Source organism: Pleurodeles waltl, chromosome 3_1, assembly GCF_031143425.1.
Source record: "Pleurodeles waltl isolate 20211129_DDA chromosome 3_1, aPleWal1.hap1.20221129, whole genome shotgun sequence".
Taxonomy (NCBI): Eukaryota; Metazoa; Chordata; class Amphibia; order Caudata; family Salamandridae; genus Pleurodeles; species Pleurodeles waltl.
Window position 1 is genome coordinate 601,300,271 of NC_090440.1, and position 20,771 is coordinate 601,321,041.

General features: G+C 45.3%; 1 protein-coding gene across 1 annotated transcript in view; it reads right to left on the bottom strand.

Annotated features, from left to right (window-relative positions):
* The window catches only part of LRP5 (LDL receptor related protein 5), a 397,037-nt gene that overhangs the window by 120,084 nt on the left and 256,182 nt on the right, over positions 1 to 20,771 (bottom strand). Inside the window, exon 10 of the mRNA XM_069223040.1 lies at positions 2,095 to 2,321. Coding sequence (XP_069079141.1) covers positions 2,095 to 2,321 — 227 coding nt within the window. The remainder of the gene's footprint in view (positions 1 to 2,094; positions 2,322 to 20,771) is intronic.

A 20,771-nucleotide genomic window follows, 5' to 3' on the forward strand; every position in this document is an offset into this window, starting at 1 on the left:
CTAACAAAGCAGTATTTGTATACAGGGATCTCATTCAAGGAATGTAAGCCTTAGGCCTGAATATGTCCCCATTACTAAATTTAGACACAAATGGCCTCTTTCTGGGCTGTGATATCATTAAGATTAATCAAGCCAATATTGGTTTTAGCCACGTATTTCTTGTATGCAACACTGCACGTTTTTTTATTCACTGATTATAAAATAACTAAACGTTAATGTCGTTGGATCCTCTACGCAGGGTATAGGAAAAGTTCCCTGCCTTCGGCTTTGTGAACAGTGGGTGCAGAACACTGTAGCCAGTATTCTGAAGCATGTGAAAGGTCCATAGCATAAAAAGTGCTCATTAGTAGTGTTGGCCTTGTGGGGTGTTTACTCTTTACAAATAACCCAACACGATATCGCTGCCAGCTCCTTTGGACTTTCACAGATGGTCACTTCCACATAAGCTGTCCAACCCATAAAATATTTTGCTGAACCAGGGTCGAGGGTCTCAAAAATCTGACAAAGTAAAACACTTATAGTGACTTAGTACAGAAGTGCAATTGCTTATGTTCCTTCTTTTTAATACCATTAAGTAAAAAACAAAAAACAAATTAGTTGTGAAATTTTGTTTGTAACTTCTTGCACTTTGGAAAGGTTAATACACAGACATGTAAACAAAAATTAAAAACAGATATTTTAAGCAGGGCTCCTGCGCTCCTCTAGGTGGCGTTGAGTGGCTCTCCAATGACTCCACACAGCTACAGAAGTAAGAGAGCGGAGCTACATATAAGTGCCACACACCTGCGTGCTGACATTAGTTCTTTTTTTTTTTGTGTCCTCCGACGAATATCCAGAGCTCAGTTTCCCACGACTGTCTTCTGACAACTTCTAAAAAAATGTTTTATAGTGTGCTAGGGAATGATGTCCCGACCAAAAACGACAGGCTTCGGCACAGGAGGAGGATTTAGTACCGATGTAGGATCTTAAACCATTGTGGGCTGGAGTCCAACCAATACTGCACTATTAGGTTACAAAGGCGCAACCCATTGTCATGTATCCTGACTCTAACCCTTTGCCTCTATAGTATTGCACCTACCTACATATGCTCCATTATCTCTGTTGCTACGATTCAGATCCTGTGCCAGAGCAGGCTGCACTCCAAGACAGTGATGATGATGATGATGTGGAGGATGGCTTGCTACCCCACTTATTACACTGCTGGTGCCGTATACTTTGACTGACAAAAGGCCAGTGGCCTTGATATTCTCCCTGTAAAGGAGCTAACTTGTCTCGCTGGCCATCAATGGCAGACAGTGTGACTCATTGCAGTAGTGGTTCAGAGGTCAGCCAAATACTAATTCTGATGGAAATTCTACAGCCTGGGCCAGCAACATCTGACTTTTGATTCCATTTAATGATCATACCCTGAAGGCTTCTTGTCGAAACCACGTTCTTGCCTGCTTGCTAGCTGGCAGGTAGCTCTGCATCATAGACCACTGCCTGCTAACCCGAACTTCTTCACCAAGCACCCTATTTCGGAGGTAAACCCTAACTCATTTCTAAACAATCCTTCTGATAGAAAACAAACAAGAATGAATGCCTATGGCAAACATGCTCTGCCCTTTGGGACAGGGCCAGAGAGACAGTGCTGGCTATTCCAGAGGACGACTGGGTCTCTTTGGCTCAGATAATACATGATGTACAGTAATCCGTCAAGTATGTGGTACCGTTCAAGACCAGCGCTGCCCTCTCTCAGCTCTCATTGAAAATTTGCACACACATTCTGCTTCTAACCTCATTCTATTGTCGAACTCAGAATGAACGACTGTAGGAGGCGTTATTATAATAAAACATTTATGCCACAAAAAATAAAAATTGCCAATGAAATGATGAACCTCTTGAGGGGGAAAAAAAAAAGGTAACAGCTATGGACGAGTTTTGAGTCTTGCAATGTGGTCAAACATAATGCACATGATACAAATGCCAAGTAATAATATCCTGAAATTAAACAGCATGTTCACTATTTCCCCGCCCCCCTCTGACCCGGCACCAAAATGAGTGTAAATATGCAGGCTGCACAATGGGATTTCTCAAAATGGGAGGATTCCTTACCCTTTTGCAGGATCTAATGCCAAAGACCTGGGATTATCCAGATCCTTCCAAACTAGAACCTGCCTGTACTGCCCGTCAAGGTGAGCAACTTCGATGCGATTGGTTCCAGTGTCCGTCCAGTACAGGTTCTTGCCCATCCAGTCCACAGCCATTCCCTCAGGGTAGTCCAATCCAAATTCAATGACTTGCTCCACAGAGCTCCCATTCATAAATGCCCGGCTTATGGTCTGTAAAGAAACACAACAAGCATTATGAACAAGTAACCTATACAAATACAACTTAACAGGCAAGCCTACACTTTTAGAAATCAAAACTAGTGTAAACAGTAGCCTCTCATTAATTTCAATATTTCACTGCCAAATCGGTCAATCAAAAACGACTGTGGGTGAGTAAATAAAGTGATGGCCAGAATAGCGGTATTGGAAGCAGATCTATAATAAGACAAGTAAGGTTGCCGAAGAATTGTAACTGGTGGCCAAGTACATCAACTCAATGCAAGTGGCCAGTATCTGCTGCACTCAGCATTTGTCCTGTACTTTTCCGCCCACGGGTAGCCAACCAATTCTGTCACCATCTTAGGCCTAAAACAAGGTAACAGTACTAATCCACTCACTCTCGCACAACACCAAAATGCTTCCAGCACAGGTCAAACTACACTTGAACATTCTTACAACTAAGCAGTCCCTCACAGCGTAGATTTCTTTGTGTTCTACTGCAAGTCAGTGTTTCATCAGGGGTATGAAGCGCTATATAAATGCAATTACCATGCAAGAGCAAAGTGCAAGGAATGACTGGAATTGTAACTGCAGCCAGCAAAAGAAGGGGCACAGCTCTACTTATCAGATGTATAATGCACAATATAAAGAACAAAGATAGAAAACCCCTAATGACCACCCTGACCAATTCTCTACTCTACCACAAAAATGGCTGAGTGTGGTCTCTTTCTCATCTCAGCCAGACTCATCCTGGACCTCCCCAAACGAACCCACATCGACCCCCCTACCTGAGAGGCCTTCACTGGCTCCCCATCCAGGAGAGTTGCCGGTTCAAGATCCTCATGCACGCCTACAGAGCTCTCCATGACCTAGGACCTACCTACCTCAACCATCGACTGATCTTCCACCAACCCTCTAGATACCTGCGCTCCTCTTCCTTTGCCCTCGAACATACCCTGGCATCCTGCTCAGCCATAGCGGTAGCCGCTCCTTCTCCTACATCGCTGCTAAGACCTGGAATGACCTTCCTTTCCAGCTCTGTATAACCCCCCTCCCTGGCAGACTTCAGAAAGAGATACCAGACCTGGCTCTTCGACAGAGACAGCGCCCAGATACCTCTAGGGTGACATTGATGCACTTTTCAAATCCTGACTGATTGATTTTCTTTAAAAGTACGCCTTACATTAAATCCAACCCAGATTAACTTAAGATGGGTCCGGATATACTGGTCTTACCTCATACTCTTTCACAAGGGAACCAGAGAACAGAACCATGGATTGCATTGGTCAAAGGTCTGAGCTATGAGCTAAGAAGGAGAGGGAATGGGAGGGTCCTTAAACCATAAACACAGTTGTTTTCAAAACCACATGACCTGGGTCAAACCACCTTCTTGTGCTAGCTACTAAATAAAGGCGCCATAGACACTTTTGTGATTCTTCCATCAACTCTTGGTGATCTGAGGTTTTGAACCTTAGAAAAGGTCAAAGTGGATCACTCATGAAATATGCTTGTCTTTCCATGCATTTAGGATGTGCTCCGTAGCAGCCATGTTACAGGTGAGCATTAGGAGCTTCCCTAAAGACTAAGGAAACTGTGTGTTATAATGGCAGTCACAATTTTCCCAGGAACACTCCTGGATTTAATCAATTCCATTTTTACATAAGCAAACATACATGTTCATCATTGCTCATAGTGACAAATTCCCGATCAAGTGCAACTGACTTGCTGTTTTTTTCCATGGGGGAAATATTTTCTCTGTTGGGACGCTCCTTTCCTTAAATCCCCACCAATTTTGTGGATGTTCCATTCAGATTCCCACCATGAACAACCAATATCAATATTACTGAAAAAGCATATTAAATGGAAAGGACGAATAGCGTTTGTAAACCCTTTAGTAGGCACATAGGTACACTAAAAGACCCTGCTCATTTAGGTTTTCAAGTTAACGGTTTCTTCCATCACATAATGGGGGTTGATACTTGCAAAGATAACAGTGAAAACAGATCAGTGGCTGTCCTTTTCAGGTAAGAAGAGCAGGCCATCCCACTGCAACTTAGAGAAGTACCAATTGACAGGAAGGTTGGTAGACTACATGGCGAGTCACACACCGTCAGAGAAGGGACTCACTGGCTGACCTCATCCGCCAGTCAATGCAGCCTCGACAAATCAAGGCCCTGCTTGAGATTTCAGCCCTGAAAAAAACTTAACAGGGATACTCTGCACTCAAGACTGAAGTTGCACCCCATCACCAGCTGATGTCACCTACCATGCAGAACCAATACCGTGCAGGCAATCCATCAGCATCATGTGCATCTCACACAACTCACCATTTTATAATCCACCAATCGCACCTACAACCCACAAATACCCCTTCCACGCACATAAAAACAAGCAAGGTTAGCCACATACCACTCACTAGCACACACACTACTACAACTGCACATTCAAAATAACACTTACCAGTGATCCAAGCATCTAACATACCTCATGCCATCACTGAACACAACCTAGACTCTTCATCAGAGAGAAATGGTTCCACAACATTTGTTAATAAATAAACAAATAAATAACTTCAGGGGATTAAAACTTTTGCTAGGATGCCTGTGCCCTCTTCTATCAATGACGCCACCAAATGTCCCCACTGACACTGTCCTCTTTCACCACTGGTGCTGCCCACTTTCTTTCTTTTTTTTTTCAACAAATAAATAGGCACAGCCCAAATATCTCATAGGAAAAGCACGGGTGCCGCCAGCGCTAACGGGCAGAAGAATAATGGACAGGAGAATGAACGAAAATGTATGGGGCGGTAGTTTTGTGTTGACCTATGTTTAACACCTTCTAAAACATCTAAATAAATATGCTTCTTAGTGAACACGCTGCAGTTTGTGTGGTGCTAAAAAGCAGCATATGTACATGTGAAAGAAATAAACGGTGTCTGCCTTGGGGGCAGACTAAGTGCTGGGCTCAACTGTGCCAATGACGCGCTCATTATGTAATGAGGAGGGGCGTTTGTTTCAGCATTTTGTTTCATTATGAACGGTGGTTAAGACGGTGGCGTTAAGAACTTCTCCACAAGTGAGGCTGCTCCGTGGTCATTTTCCATAGGCTGCCACTGTGCTGGAAATGTTTTGCACACACGTAGGTTTTCATTTGGAAACCAATTTCTGCAAATGTTTAACATGGCAGCGTTCGATGGCAACTGGACACTACAGAGACATAGTGCCACTTTAGGAGTCGATGCAGCCCAATGGCTATTACCAGAGCAGATTATTTTAGGGTGTGAGCATAAGTGGAGAGGCAGTTTGGTGGCTAAATTGCATGCTTTTATTCCAGGAGACCACAGTTTAAACGTTGGATTCTCTGTTTTATGAAATGTTTACTTCTTTTGATTTTTAAATACTACAAATCACGAACGTAGCCGAGGACCAATCATCATTGGGCAGAACAATATCGACAAAACGGGAGCTGTAGAAGACCACGAGATTACACAAACGGTAAGGAGAGGGATTTATCTTGAACGGCCTAGGCAAAATCCAGTCGGAAAACCAAATCGTGCAGCTTATTTAATATGCTGCAAGAATTTCTATGTGGATGAAGTTAATTTTTTGTAATTATTTTGCAAATGTGTTCCCGTTTCTTCCATTCCCGAGGTCTCCACTGTAGGTTTCCACTTTTGCAACTAAATCACCGCAGTAGAGAACACGGAACAGCGGAAAAAAGCCTGCGTTCTCTTCCTGGTTTCTGCACAGCTTGAAAAATATATTGATTCTTACACCGACTACAGCCTGAAAGCACCTGCTTGATGCGGATTTCTGAAATCCACCAGCCATAGGATATAAACAACAAGGTATGAAACGTCACTAACATGGATCATCACACCACCAAACAATCTGCTCACCCGGAGGGACAAGGCCCTCTCAAACAACACAAGTATCATAGAAAAGTGAACCCGTGCGCAGTGTATTATCCTCAGTAACCAGGTGCGCAGTTGTAGGAGGCTGGCCTGGCTTGTAGTGAGTACCAAGGGGTACTTACACCTTGCACCAGGCACGGGTATCCCTTATTAGTGTATAGGGGTGTCTAGCAGTTTAGGCTGATAGAAAATGGTAGCTTAGCAGAGCAGCTTAGGCTGAACTAGAAGACGAGTGAAGCTCCTACAGTACCACTAGTGTCATATGCACAATATCATAAGAAAACACAATACACAGATATACTAAAAATAAAGGTACTTTATTTTTATGACAATATGCCAAAAGTATCTCAGTGAGTACCCTCAGTATGAGGATAGCAAATATACACAAGATATATGTACACAATACCAAAATATGCAGTAATAGCAATAGAAAACAGTGCAAACAATGTATAGTCACAATAGAATGCAATGGGGGCACATAGGGAGAGGGGCAACACAAACCATATACTCTAGAAGTGGAATGCGAACCACGAATGGACCCAAACCTATGTGACCTTGTAGAGGGTCGCTGGGACTAAGAAAACAGTGAGGGTTAGAAAAATAGCCCACCCCAAGACCCTAAAAAGTGGGTGCAAAGTGCACCAAAGTTCCCCAAAGAGCACAGAAGTCGTGATAGGGGAATTCTGCAAGGAAGACCAACACCAGCAACGCAACAACGATGGATTTCCTGACGAGAGTACCTGTGGAACAAGGGGACCAAGTCCAAGAGTCACGATCATGTCGGGAGTGGGCAGATGCCCAGGAAATGCCAGCTGTGGGTGCAAAGAAGCTGCCACCGGATGGTAGAAGCTGTGGATTCTGCAAGAACGACAAAGGCTGGAGACTTCCCCTTTGGAGGATGGATGTACCACGTCGTGCAGAAGCTTGCAGAGGTGTTTCCGTGCAGAAAGACCGCAAACAAGCCTTGCTAGCTGCAAGGGTCGCGGTTAGGGTTTTTGGATGCTGCTGTGGCCCAGGAGGGACCAGGATGTCACCAATTGCGTGAGGAGACAGAGGGGGCGTCCAGCAAGACAAAGAGCCCACTCAGAAGCAAGCAGCACCCGCAGAAGTGCCGGAACAGGCACTACGAAGTGAAGTGAACCGGAGCTCACCCGAAGTCACAAAGGAAGGTCCCACGACGCCGGAGGACAACTGAGGAGGTCGTGCACTGCAGGTTAGAGTTCCGGGGACCCAGGCTTGGCTGTGCACAAACGAAATCCTGGAAGAGTGCACAGGAGCCGGAGCAGCTGCAAATCACGCGGTACCCAGCAATGCAGTCTAGCGTGGGGAGGCAAGGACTTACCTCCACCAAACTCGGACTGAAGAGTCACTGGACTGTGGGAGTCACTTGGACAGAGTTGCTGAGTTCAAGGGACCTCGCTCGTCGTGCTGAGAGGAGACCCAGAGGACCGGTGATGCAGTTCTTTGGTGCCTGCGGTTGCAGGGGGAAGATTCCGTCGACCCACGGGAGATTTCTTCGGAGCTTCTAGTGCAGAGAGGAGGCAGACTACCCCCACAGCATGCACCACCAGGAAAACAGTCGAGAAGGCGGCAGGATCAGCGTTACAAGGTCGCAGTAGTCGTCTTTGCTACTTTGTTGCAGTTTTGCAGGCTTCCAGAGCAGCCAGCAGTCGATTCCTTGGCAGAAGGTGAAGAGAGATGCAGAGGAACTCTGATGAGCTCTTGCATTCGTTATCTGAAGAATTCCCCAAAGCAGAGAGCCTAAATAGCCAGAAAAGGAGGTTTGGCTACTTAGGAGAGAGGATAGGCTAGCAAAACCTGTAGGAGCCTATCAGAAGGAGTTTCTGACGTCACCTGCTGGCACTGGCCACTCAGAGCAGTCCAGTGTGCCAGCAGCACCTCTGTTTCCAAGATGGCAGAGGTCTGGAGCACACTGGAGGAGCTCTGGGCACCTCCCAGGGGAGGTGGAGGTCAGGGGAGTGGTCACTCCCCTTTCCTTTGTCCAGTTTCGCGCCAGAGCAGGGCTGGGGGATCCCTGAACGGGGTAGACTGGCTTATGCAGAAATGGGCACCATCTGTGCCCATGAAAGCATTTCCAGAGGCTGGGGGAGGCTCCTCCCCAGCCCTAACACCTTTTTCCAAAGGGAGAGGGTGTAACACCCTCTCTCTGAGGATGTCCTTTGTTCTGCCTTCCTGGGCCAAGCCTGGCTGGACCCCAGGAGGGCAGAAACCTGTCTGAGGGGTTGGCAGCAGCAGCTGCAGTGAAACCCCGGGAAAGATAGTTTGGCAGTACCCGGGTCTGCACTAGAGACTCGGGCGATCATGGAATTGTCTCCCCAATGCCAGAATGGCATTGGGGTGATAATTCCATGATCTTAGACATGTTACATGGCCATGTTCGGAGTTACCATTGTGATGCTATACATATGTCGTGACATATGTATAGTGCACGCGTGTAATGGTGTCCCCACACTCACAAAGTCCGGGGAATTTGCCCTGAACAATGTGGGGGCACCTTGGCTAGTGCCAGGGTGCCCACACACTAAGCAACTTAGCACCCAACCTTTACCAGGTAAAGGTTAGACATATAGGTGACTTATAAGTTACTTAAGTGTAGTGGTAAATGGCTGTGAAATAACGTGGACGTTATTTCACTCAGGCAGCAAGGGCAGGCCTGTGTAAGAATTGTCAGAGCTCCCTATGGGTGGCAAAAGAAATGCTGCAGCCCATAGGGATCTCCTGGAACCCCAATACCCTGGGTACCTCAGTACCATATACTAGAGAATTATAAGGGTGTTCCAGTATGCCAATGTAAATTGGTGAAATTGGTCACTAGCCTGTTAGTGACAATTTGGAAAGAAATGAGAGAGAATAACCCTGAGGTTCTGGATAGCAGAGCCTCAGTGAGACAGTTAGTCATAACACAGGTAACACATACATGGCACACTTATGAGCACTGGGGCCCTGGCTGGCAGGGTCCCAGTGACACATAAAACTAAAACAACATATATACAGTGAAATATGGGGGTAACATGCAAGGCAAGATGGTACTTTCCTACAGGAGTTTATCAAGGAAGGGGTTTGGGGCCAGATGTAGGTAAGTCACAAATTGCGACTTGCAATTTGCGAGTCAAAGCGACTCGCAAATTGCAACTCGCAATTCGCGATGCAGAAAGGTGTCTCAGACACCTTCTGCGACTCGCTAAGGGGTCGCAAAGAACCACCTCATAAATGTTTGAGGTGGGTCGCACTTTGCGACCCCATAGCGAGTCTAGGCACTCACGGGGATGGTGGCCTGGTGGAGACAGCAGACCACCATGTACGTGACTGCTTTTCAATAAAGCAGTTTTTTTTTTCTCTTTGCAGCCAGTTTTCCTTAAGGGAAAATGAGCTGCAAATAGAAAAAATACCGAAACCTTTTTGTTTCGGTTTTTTTCAGAGTAAGCAGTGGTCCATAGGACCACTGCCTGCTCTGAAAAAATAATTTTGTGAGCATTCACAAAGGGGAAGGGGTCCCATGGGGACCCCTTCCAGTTTGCGAATGAGTTACCATCCACTTCAAGTGGATGGTAACTGCGAGTTGATTTGCGGTCACAAGTCAACTCTACATCGAACACCCCTTCCTATTTGTGAGCCGGAAACACATTTTGTGAGTCGGTACCGACTCGCAAAATGTGTTTCTGCATCGCGTAAGGGCCTTTGCGCCTCGCAAACGGTGTTTTTCGCCGTTTGCGAGGCGCATAAGCCTTCCTATATCTGGCCCTAGATCCCTTGACTCTCGCTGAAGCAGCGCCCTGTCTGGGGGTGGGGACGAGAAGCGGCAGGAGGAGAGAAGATCGGAGTAATAAAGTCTAGCTTCTGGAAAGTCCTTGGGTAAACTCATTGCTTACCTTCAAGATCCTTACAGGCTATGATGAAAAATGCACGTAATTTTTACCACTTACCATTTCGTTTTGACATTCAGTACCACACAGCATCTGCAGTTGCAGGATTTGAATGCTGTGTGCCCTATGGACCGTTAATGTTTAAGACTTGTGGCTGTGCCGGAAATGGAACATAAGTAACTCAGTACAATACACCGGTCTACTGAAATGTGATGCCTGCCCTGCTCTATCCGTGATGGTGTTTGCACCGCTGTTCCCGGATTGCTTCAGGAAACAGGTGTGGTAACAGAGGGCAGTAACAACGCTAGCACCTTTTCTGCTATTTGTTGGCTCTGCTACATTATGGCGATTCTTTCACCTCTCTGAAGGCCATGGTTAATTAAATTAAAGCCTGACGAAAGAACATCACATGTTTATTTCCATATAAATATCACACAAAACAAGAATAAACATGTTTTTCTCACCTCATGTTATGTCAGATGGAAGTATTTTCATTTTGTTTGCGCATCCTTTACTAGGATGCCACTTTAGACGCGTCCCTGACAAAAACCTCAGGATGACCTTGGTCTAATTTGCTACAGAGGTCAAAACGTTGATGCTAATCTTTAAAATCGCACTGTCCCTTTTCTCAATGACTGGACCATTATACACTTCTATCAAAGCATAAGATCTAGGCTCGCTACAGTGTGATGAAAAGCCATTTTTAGGTTTTGGCTGCACGCGGCTTAGATCCCACACCTTACTTACCTGAACTGACCATTGGTTGATTCCAAAGACACTCTTAGTTAATGGTTTCTGACTGGCCAGCATGTCGTATGCTTTCACTTCCTGCTCTTGCCTGCCGTCCATGCTGTTGTGTGGAGCCTGGACCAAGTACAGCCTCAAGTACAGCTTCAGGTCACTGGTCATTGCCCTTCCACTGGCTACTCACACTGCAGGTACTTCTTTTTCATTTATGATCAGCACTTCATACACTTTGCGTGCATCTGCAGGCCGTCTCTCTCCTCCTACCTAGTCGCCGCTCTCTTCCCTGCGTGCCACACCATCCAAAGGTACTGCGGCGCTTCACATGATTCTCACTTGGAAAACTTGGTGCTTGAATTGTGATTTATGGCAGACAGCAGCTAAATCATAAACACGCAGATGCATTGTGGGTCATTGTGCATGTCCTTAAAACACCTTGTGACTTGCTCCAGAGCCTGTTCCAGGGCTTACATACCTATTTTAGGATAGAGGTCTGCTCTAGCAAGCGAGGAGTGTGAAACTGGTGTAAGCTACCTCTGTCTGTGCGATGGCTCTGCTATCTTCTGATCTGCCCTGGCACAGATCTTGAAAGCGATGAAAGCTCCCTGGATGTAGGTGCTTTGTGTCCCAGAGGTGGCTCTGCTTATCTGCTGTGCTTCCACGTTTGACACACTGGATTGTGCACAAAAACAATTTATTAATTACCAATTATTTGTTTATTGTGTGCATCCATTTTTGTCCTTTATTACACACATGCTTCAGAACACTGACAAACGCCCTCTGGTTCAACAGTGTAAAGTACCAACCTCTGCTTGCGTTGGAGGCCAGAGTGCAGCATGTCCATTAAACAGTGCATACCACGCCATGGCTTTACGGTGCCTATACATTGTTCTTCCATGTACTCTTTACTGCAGACTCACTGAATGATCCTGGGCATTGCCGTGGGAAGGAATGTGGTAACCAGTCCTGTTTCTGTACATGGTGTGGGGTTGTGAGAACCCCAGCGTGCACTAATTGAAGTTAGTTTGTGGAATTCACCTGTGTATGGGCCTGTGAGTGGGCTCTCTTTACCAGCCACCAATAGCTGACCGTTTTGTCTTGATCTAAGTTTCAGAGGGGCTGTCTACCATACATGCATACCATAAAGCATTAGTGTGAATTGAGGAGTTCTCGGCATGAGTCTAGGATACAAGGAGGAAGTTTGCACTGGGCTTGTAAAGAAATGGCTCCTTGTCGCAGTTACCCCCCACTTTTTGCCTGATACTGATGCTGACTTGACTGAAGTGTGCTGGGACCCTGCTAACCAGGCCCCAGCACCAGTGTTCTTTCACCTAAAATGTACCGTAGTCTCCAACAATTGGCACAACCCTGGCACCCAGGTAAGTCCCTTGTGACTGGTACCCCTGGTACCAAGGGCCCCGATGCCAGGGAAGGTCTCTAAGGGCTGCAGCATGTCTTATGCCACCATAGGGACCCCTCACTTAGCACAGACACACTGCTTGCCAGTTTGTGTGTGCTGGTGGGGAGAAAATGACTAAGTCGACATGGCACTCCCCTCAGGGTGCCATGCCAACCTCACACTGCCTGTGGCATAGGTAAGTCACCCCTCTAGCAGGCCTTACAGCCCTAAGGCAGGGTGCACTATACCACAGGTGAGGGCATAGGTGCATGAGCACTATGCCCCTACAGTGTCTAAGCAAAATCTTAGACATTGTAAGTGCAGGGTAGCCATAAGAGTATATGGTCTGGGAGTCTGTCAAAAACGAATTCCACAGCTCCATAATGGCTACACTGAATACTGGGAAGTTTGGTATCAAACTTCTAAGAATATTAAACCCACACTGATGCCAGTGTTGGATTTATAAAAAAAATGCACACAGAGGGCATCTTAGAGATGCCCCCTGTATTTTACCCAATTGTTCAGTGCAGGACTGACTGGTCTGTGCCAGCCTGCTGCTGAGAGAAGAGTTTCTGACCCCATGTGGTGAGAGCCTTTGTGCTCTCTGAGGACAGGAACAAAGCCTGCTCTGGGTGGAGGTGCTTCACACCTCCCCCCTGCAGGAACTGTAACACCTAGCAGTGAGCCTCAAAGGCTCAGGCTTCGTGTTACAATGCCCCAGGGCACTCCATCTAGTGGAGATGCCCACCCCCTGGACACAGCCCCCACTTTTGGCGGCAAGTCCAGGAGAGATAATGAGAAAAACAAGGAGTCGTCACTGGCCAGTCAGGACAGCCCCTAAGGTGTCCTGAGCTGAGGTGACTCTGACTTTTAGAAATCCTCCATCTTGATTTTGGAGGATTCCCCCAATAGGAATAGGGATGTGCCCCCCTCCCCTCAGGGAGGAGGGCACAAAGAGGGTGTAGCCACCCTCAAGGACAGTAGCCATTGGCTACTGCCCTCCCAGACCTAAACACCCCTAAATTCAATATTTAGGGGCTCCCCAGAACACAGCAAGATAGATTCCTGCAACCTAAGAAGAAGAGGACTGCTAAGCGGAAAAACCCTGCCGAGAAGACGGAGACACCAACTGCTTTGGCCCCAGCTCTACCAGCCTGTCTCCCCACTTCTAAAGACACTGCTCCAGCGACGCTTTCCCCAGGGACCAGCGACCTCTGAATCCTCAGAGGAATGCCCTGCTCTAGAAGGACCAAGAACTCCCGAGGACAGCGGCTCTGTTCACCCAAGACTGCAACTTTGTTACAAAGGAGCAACTTTAAAACAACTTGCGTTTCCCGCCGGAAGCGTGAGACTTGCTACTCTGCACCCAACGCCCCTGGCTGACTTGTGGAGAACAATCACTTCAGGGAGGACTCCCCGGCGACTGCGAGAACGTGAGTAGCTAGAGTTGCCCCCCCCCCCCCCCTGAACCCCCACAGCGATGCCTGCAGAGGGAATCCCGAGGCTCCCCTGACCGCGACTGCCTGCACCTCAAATCCCGACGCCTGGTAAAGACTCTGCACTGCAGCCCCCAGGACCTGAAGGATCCGAACACCAGTGCAGGAGTGACCCCCAGGAGGCCCTCCCTCTTGCCCAGGTGGTGGCTACCCCGAGGAGACCCCCCCTTGCCTGCATCGCTGAAGAGACACCTTGGTCTCCCATTGATTTCAATTATAAACCCGACACGTGTTTGCACACTGCACCCGGCCGCCCCCGTGCTGCTGAGGGTGTACTTTCTGTGTGGACTTGTGTCCCCCCCGGTGCCCTACAAAACCCCCCTGGTCTGCCCTCCGAAGACTCGGGTACTTCACTGCTGGCAGACTGGAACCGGGGCACCCCCTTCTCCATTGAAGCCTATGCGTTTTGGGCACCACTTTGACCTCTGCACCTGACCGGCCCTGAGCTGCTGGTGTGGTAACTTTGGGGTTGCTCTGAACCCACCAACGGTGGGCTACCTTGGACCCAAACTTGAACCCCGTAAGTGGTTTACTTACCTGCAAAAACTAACAAACTCTTACTCCCCCCAGGAACTGTTGAAAATTGCACTGTCTAGTTTTAAAATAGCTATATGTGATTTATGTGAAAACTGTATATGCTATTTTGCTAATTCAAAGTTCCTTAAGTACCTACCTGCAATACCTTTCATTTGAAGTATTACATGTAAATCTTGAACCTGTGGTTCTTAAAATAAACTAAGAAAATATATTTTTCTATACAAAAACCTATTGGCCTGGAATTTTCTGAGTGTGTGTTCCTCATTTATTGCTTGTGTGTGTACAAGTGCTTAACACTACTCCTTTGATAAGCCTACTGCTCGACCACACTACCACAAAATAGAGCATTAGTATTATTAAATCTTTTTGCCACTATCTTACCTCTAAGGGGAACCCTTGGACTCTGTGCATACTATTCCTTACTTTGAAATAGTGCATACAGAGCCAACTTCCTACAGGGCTCCGTTGACGTAGTGTCATTTTGTACGCGTTTCTTTGTTGGTTCAGATAGACCTAGACAGAACTTATGTGTCAAAGTCAGCTTTACTCGTAATTTGACTGTTCAAAGACCCACGTCACCAAATGAAAAGACCATACTTGCAGATTAACCACTTCTACATCCCAGCCTGGCCCCTGTATAAAGCTCTGACATGCTGGTTTCTGTTCATACTACATGAAAACCAAGTTAAAAACTACATTTTGAGCTATTGTGACCTAACCAAAGGCTTGTCAATCTGTAGCTTACAATGTCTATTAGCTGCTTATGTTACTAACCCTATTCAGTTTTCTTAGCCCATCTGGATGATGACTGAAAACATTTAAAAACGAGCACTGAATGGTGTAGGTAGGCATTTGTTGCCAGCCCAGCGACTGTGCATGCACTAGTTGTCAAAGCTCTCTGGAGGTTGCATACAAGGTCAAACTGGCCGCTGTTTACAGGAACAAGCTTACACTGTCATGTCTAGCTTAGTTATTTTGCATGGTGCAGGGCACACAGTTCTAGATTTGCTTGTGAAGGTGTGCTGGTTTACACCACAGGCTGGACAGTTCACACAGTAAGAAAGCTGGACACGGGTGTGGTACAGTGGTATTGTGGCTTTCAGTTAGGAATCCTGATGAAAGCTGTATGCTGGAGAGAACAGATCATATTTGAACCTGAATACCTCTCTCCCTTCACGTGCACTCACACACAAAATGCTCAGTGATTTTCAAACACTCACTTCACACACCCAAACAGCAGCTCACACTGCCATGTCACATCTAAAAAAAAAAAACAATGACAAACCAATAGATCTCACATAGGCAAAACCTATTGACGTTGCCAACTCTTGTTCTATTTGTACTGAATTACTTTGTATTCTAGCCACTGCATTACGCACTGTGCAGTTCACATTACCTTGTACTGTAGACATGTGTTTCTTCAGAGAGATCTGGTTAACAGTACATTCAGAGAGATCTGGTTAACAGTACATTCAATGTATGATTAAGTTAAAGACATTACATCTATAACCAGATACATGATTTTTAAGTGTCCTTGATACTTCCTGCAAATATCAGTTGGATACTATTTTCTAACAAACACTTAAATAGAAATGAGTGCCCACTAATAATAACAAACACAAATTAAGCACTGCCCTCGATGTCCACACCCTAGTAGGCTACAGCAGCCAATATGAAGACCGTACACACACTAGAAAGGAGAGCGACTAGCCGTCACCCACAAGTCCTCTTGACACTACACCTTCAGTGACTCACACAGATCGTTTGAGCTCCTCACCTGTCACATTCCTCTCTGTGGCTCTTGGAGAGCCTTCTTTATTCTGGTCTTAAAACCCCGTGGGCCCTACAAGAACTTCACAGAAGATATCTCAAACCTCATTACCACCACCTTCATTAAGAAGTCTCTTCATTCTTTAGAGACTTCAACCCACCTGGAAACTTGAGCACAAAGGCAATGAGGGAATACTTCAACACACTTCTAACTTCTATGGACATCAGAGAGCACACCACCAAACTCATCTTCCCCACAGGCCACGCCATCCTGTCAGCAATTCAATCAATTAGAGGCAGGGCCCCATTTCCCTAGGACTAGATGGGCCCTTTCCCAAACCTCCATTCTGCTTTTTTCCACACCAATTTACAGAGTCAAGAAATTTCAGAAAAACACACATTTTAGTCCTTCAAAAACCTCCCCATGCACACACTCCATGAAAACAAGATCACACATCAAAAACTACGTGGAGCCCAACGTCCCACAGCAAACTCAATCCTCTAAATTCTAAACCCTCAGCACCCCAAGAACCAAGACCTGTTTGGCAAGCACAGACTTAAGTAGAAAGAAATGCAGAAGCTACAATGTCCCTAATATTTGGAAAATATGCCTTGTCATTTGTAAAGATTGAAAACATTAAATTAAATTTACAGTTTTGAAACATGGTGAGATTGCTTTACCTTCGGTATTTTGACATTTTTTTTAAATGTATTTATTTGTTAAACAATACTTTTCAGGCAAACGTTTTTAAAGTCAACAGCTCAGGGCTAACATTATAAACGTGAGACCTACCGCTTTTGGCAATTCCCCCTTTTTTAAAGCTATTTTTCAGTGGTGTCTAGTGGGCTTCTCCTAGCTCTACCCACCTGAACTGGCCCCCTGGCTTGATTGCCTTCCACCCTCTAAGGGTGCTGGAGCAGAAACCCTATTGGTCCTATACTGGAGTGGGACCATGGCCCAATTCCTTGGTGGGCTACCACACCCGTCTATTAGGTCGAGTACAACTGTACGAGCTCGTGTATGCCTTTGGTATACTGTTGGCTTAAAGCGATTTCATTTGTTTGTTTCAGTGTCATTTAAAATCATTCCTTGCTAGTGGTCAGTCATGCCTCTTTGTCCTGCCTTTTTCTCTTTGAGAGCAGGGACCAACTTCTGTATAATTAAACTTTGTTGTGATTATCTCTTCTGTAGGGGAATTTTTCCCCTTAGTTTCCTGCTACTGTTAGGAGAATCTTCCCTTTCCATTTGTAGAGCACACTGTTTCTGTAATCAGGGCTGTAAATCAGGCTGTTATCTTGATAACATTTGCTGACAGCCTGTGGTACTGCACCCTTTCCCTGCTTCCTGCACACTGTTAAACTTTACTAAAGTGAGGTAAGAGTGCTGAAATAATGCTCTTTGTTGTCATTTTTACACGACCCCAGTAAAACCCTCATGTGTTTTGTTTACAAGGTGCCTGTTAAAATGCATTTCAAAAATAAGCCTCAGTGCTTCTAATGAATCCAAGCCCTTCGGCCAATCTGTTCCACTGTGCTCCCTGATGCCTACATTCAACCCCCAGAAACCTGACACACCTGTCATGTCACACAACACCCCCCCCCACCCCCCTTCCCCCCCCCCCCCCCCCCACACACACACACACACTCCTTCAAGCTGCTGAAAGCAGACTCATGGGCCGTGTGCCTCACTTCCGGCCCCTCACGCTCCCACCCCGTCACTGTGGATAGCTGACAAATTCTGGGGAGGGGGGGGGTGGGAGAGGGAGTGGTGAGGAGCAGAGTAATTTACAGAACACGTACTTTAAGCGTCAGAGATTCTTTTCTCTTCTGACATTTGTGTGGGTTTCTTCAGGCTGTGTGGCTAGGAGAGAGGAGAACACCTCCTCAAACTTTCCACAGACTCCTTCGCAGGTTTCCCAGTGAGAGATAGCAGGAGATGGAGACGTGGTAGAGCCCAGGAATTCAGACCATGCCTGGCACTGAGTGAGCTGTGCTGACATCAGCCGCATCTGACTAGCACCAGAAGCTCTGGTTTTCTTGTCAAGCCCTTTTAGGAACACATCTATTATATTAATGACAATGCTTGTGTCGGGTGGGGTCACTGCACCTGCTGCAGAAACATTTGTTCAAGCAGATGGTGACAAGGAGTTCAGTCTTAGAAACGTCACTTCCGTCCTTTTATCTCTTAAGGATGGTATAATGTATACAGTTGTTTAATAACAGCTGCTAAATACAGCCCAGTGAAGCAGAGTTATATATGAAGTAAGTGTGTGGTTATGTCTCAACCATTACAAAAAATGCCTCTACCGGTAGAGTAACAAGGAACATGCTTAATTTTCGTTTGCGCTTAATGTATGTCTTGCACAATTAATTCATGGGCGTTCTAGGGAGATATAAAAATGAGCAAGCAATCATTTTCATCATGGTTTATCAACTTGATTTTGGCCAGTGGCTCAAAAACAGTTTACTGCACATGACCCTTCACGGAACTGGTAAGTAAAACGTTTTCCTTTGAAAGTAAAGCATGACACTTCCATACCGCTATCACTCACAAATATCACTGGTCCTATATATAATGTGTGTAGGAAGTAGGCTGTCCACTCTATATGGGCAACACGTTTTAAAAGAATAACATTTAAATTAGTGAACTTGTCAACATCATAAACACCAAAATGCATGTTTAATGTAGGAAATTAAATTTGGTACAGGTAATACATGAAGATTGCACTACTCATCTAAAGGTGACAAATCGCTCTATACAAGTAAAAAGGTTTGTACATTGTCTTGGACTGGTTGGAAAAATGCACCTGGTATTAATGATTTGTAAATGAAAATCTTAATTTGCAAAATCACAATATTGAGATGCAGGTACTGAATTTTAACTAAAAGTTCAAAGATGGAAAGTGAATTCCAGAGACAGCAAGAATGGATGAGCAACCGCAAAAAGATTGAATTCTTCCATAGCCTATTAGAAATAATTCTCCGTGAAAAGTCAAGAATTCACGGGAGGTTCACACTGGTACTCGTGTATCTACATGGATGCCTCTGTTCACGGATGGCTATTTGTTTTTTGCTCTTGGTTGAGTAAGTGCCTCTGTTTACTAGGCTGTACGAATAGATTTCCATATGTTGGTAGGCCTGTGTGCATGAGTGTCTGCACATCTATTCTGGGTACTTGTGTACCTACCTGGAGGTCTGTGTTCACGGATGACTGTTTTTTGCTCCTGGCTGAATAAGCTCCTCTGTGTTTATTAGACTGACTAGATTTCGGTATGGTGGTTGCCTGTGTGCATGAGTGTCTCCACATCTGTTGGTCTGTGTCACTGTTACTCATGTATCACTTCACCCGCGTGTATTGATATATATAGATAAGGAGACGTGTGAATGTATGGAGCCCTATATGTATGCCATCTGTTTCTATATTTCTTCATCAGTCTATCCTTCCTTCTGGCTGTCCTCTCGTTCCTCTAGGTATATCTGTGTGTTGACAGACCTGTATATTTTGGGGACTCTATGAGCAGTTTGAATGTACTGCTGTGTTTTGGTCAGTTTCATGTCTATCCGAATGTACAGAGGCATGTGTAAGTAAATCATTGTATGTCTATTTTTCTATGTGCATGGGTGGCTGCATGTCTGCATGAATAGATGTCTGTAGACATTAATCCCTGTGCTTGCATGAATGCGTCTAGGTGTGTTGCTCTGTCTTCATATGTGCATGTATGTGTATGCATGCATATTGCCTGTCTCTGTGCAAGCACCATGTAAAAGCGAAATCTACTGGCTTTGTCAATGCGTTTAAAAAATACATGGGTCGAGAAATTAAACAAACGCATACAGCTTTTAAAAGATATGGATCCCTTAGGAAGTTAATATTTGTTATCCGGGTTCTTTTTGTAGTGTCACTGGCTGGCGACATAGGGCCACCATTTCCAACAGAGGTGGATCCGGAAAACAGATTGTAACTAGAATGAAGCGATGCTGCAAAAACTGTCGGGCAGCTCCATTGCTGTTTTTAACAAGAATGGACTTGAAGTGGAAAGTCTGACCAAGAGATGCTCATCTAAAATTAGACCATGCTTAGCAATTATACATCCAGCGAAGGTTCATTTCAAGGCTGGGGACAGGAACAAAATAAAACAATCAGAGGCCACACTGACCTTAAACCAAGTAGAATATATCTCCTTGGTACGATTAAAGCACCTTACAAAACCAACTAAAAATAACTAGTTTGTGGCCAAGTAAAATATATGTATGATTTGTTAGTTCTTAAGACACATTTCAAGAGAAAAAAAGATCAACAAACCACAAACCCACAATGTACATATACATGAGAGCAGACTTAAAATATCACTCTATAATGCAATCAGCTATAGTGTTATTTATTATTAAGGTTCATGGCACTGCAAGAAAAACAAAACAAATAAAATAAAATATTACAAAGTTAGTGGTTTACTATGAATAAATGATTCTCTGTCCAGCACACAGTTGTGAATGAAGAGTGAATGAAGATAACTAGCAGGATGTGATAGAAACAAGAGAATAGCTGAAAACGACTGAAAATAATAAGGTGCACACCCTCTTTTAATTATGCAATTAGAACATGGCAATTATTTCATTTATTCTTAAGCATCAGGTTTCATATGCTGCTTCGCATATAACATGTGACACACAAATCATATATATAAGATCCAAAAAGAAAATATAAGGTGAGCATTAGCT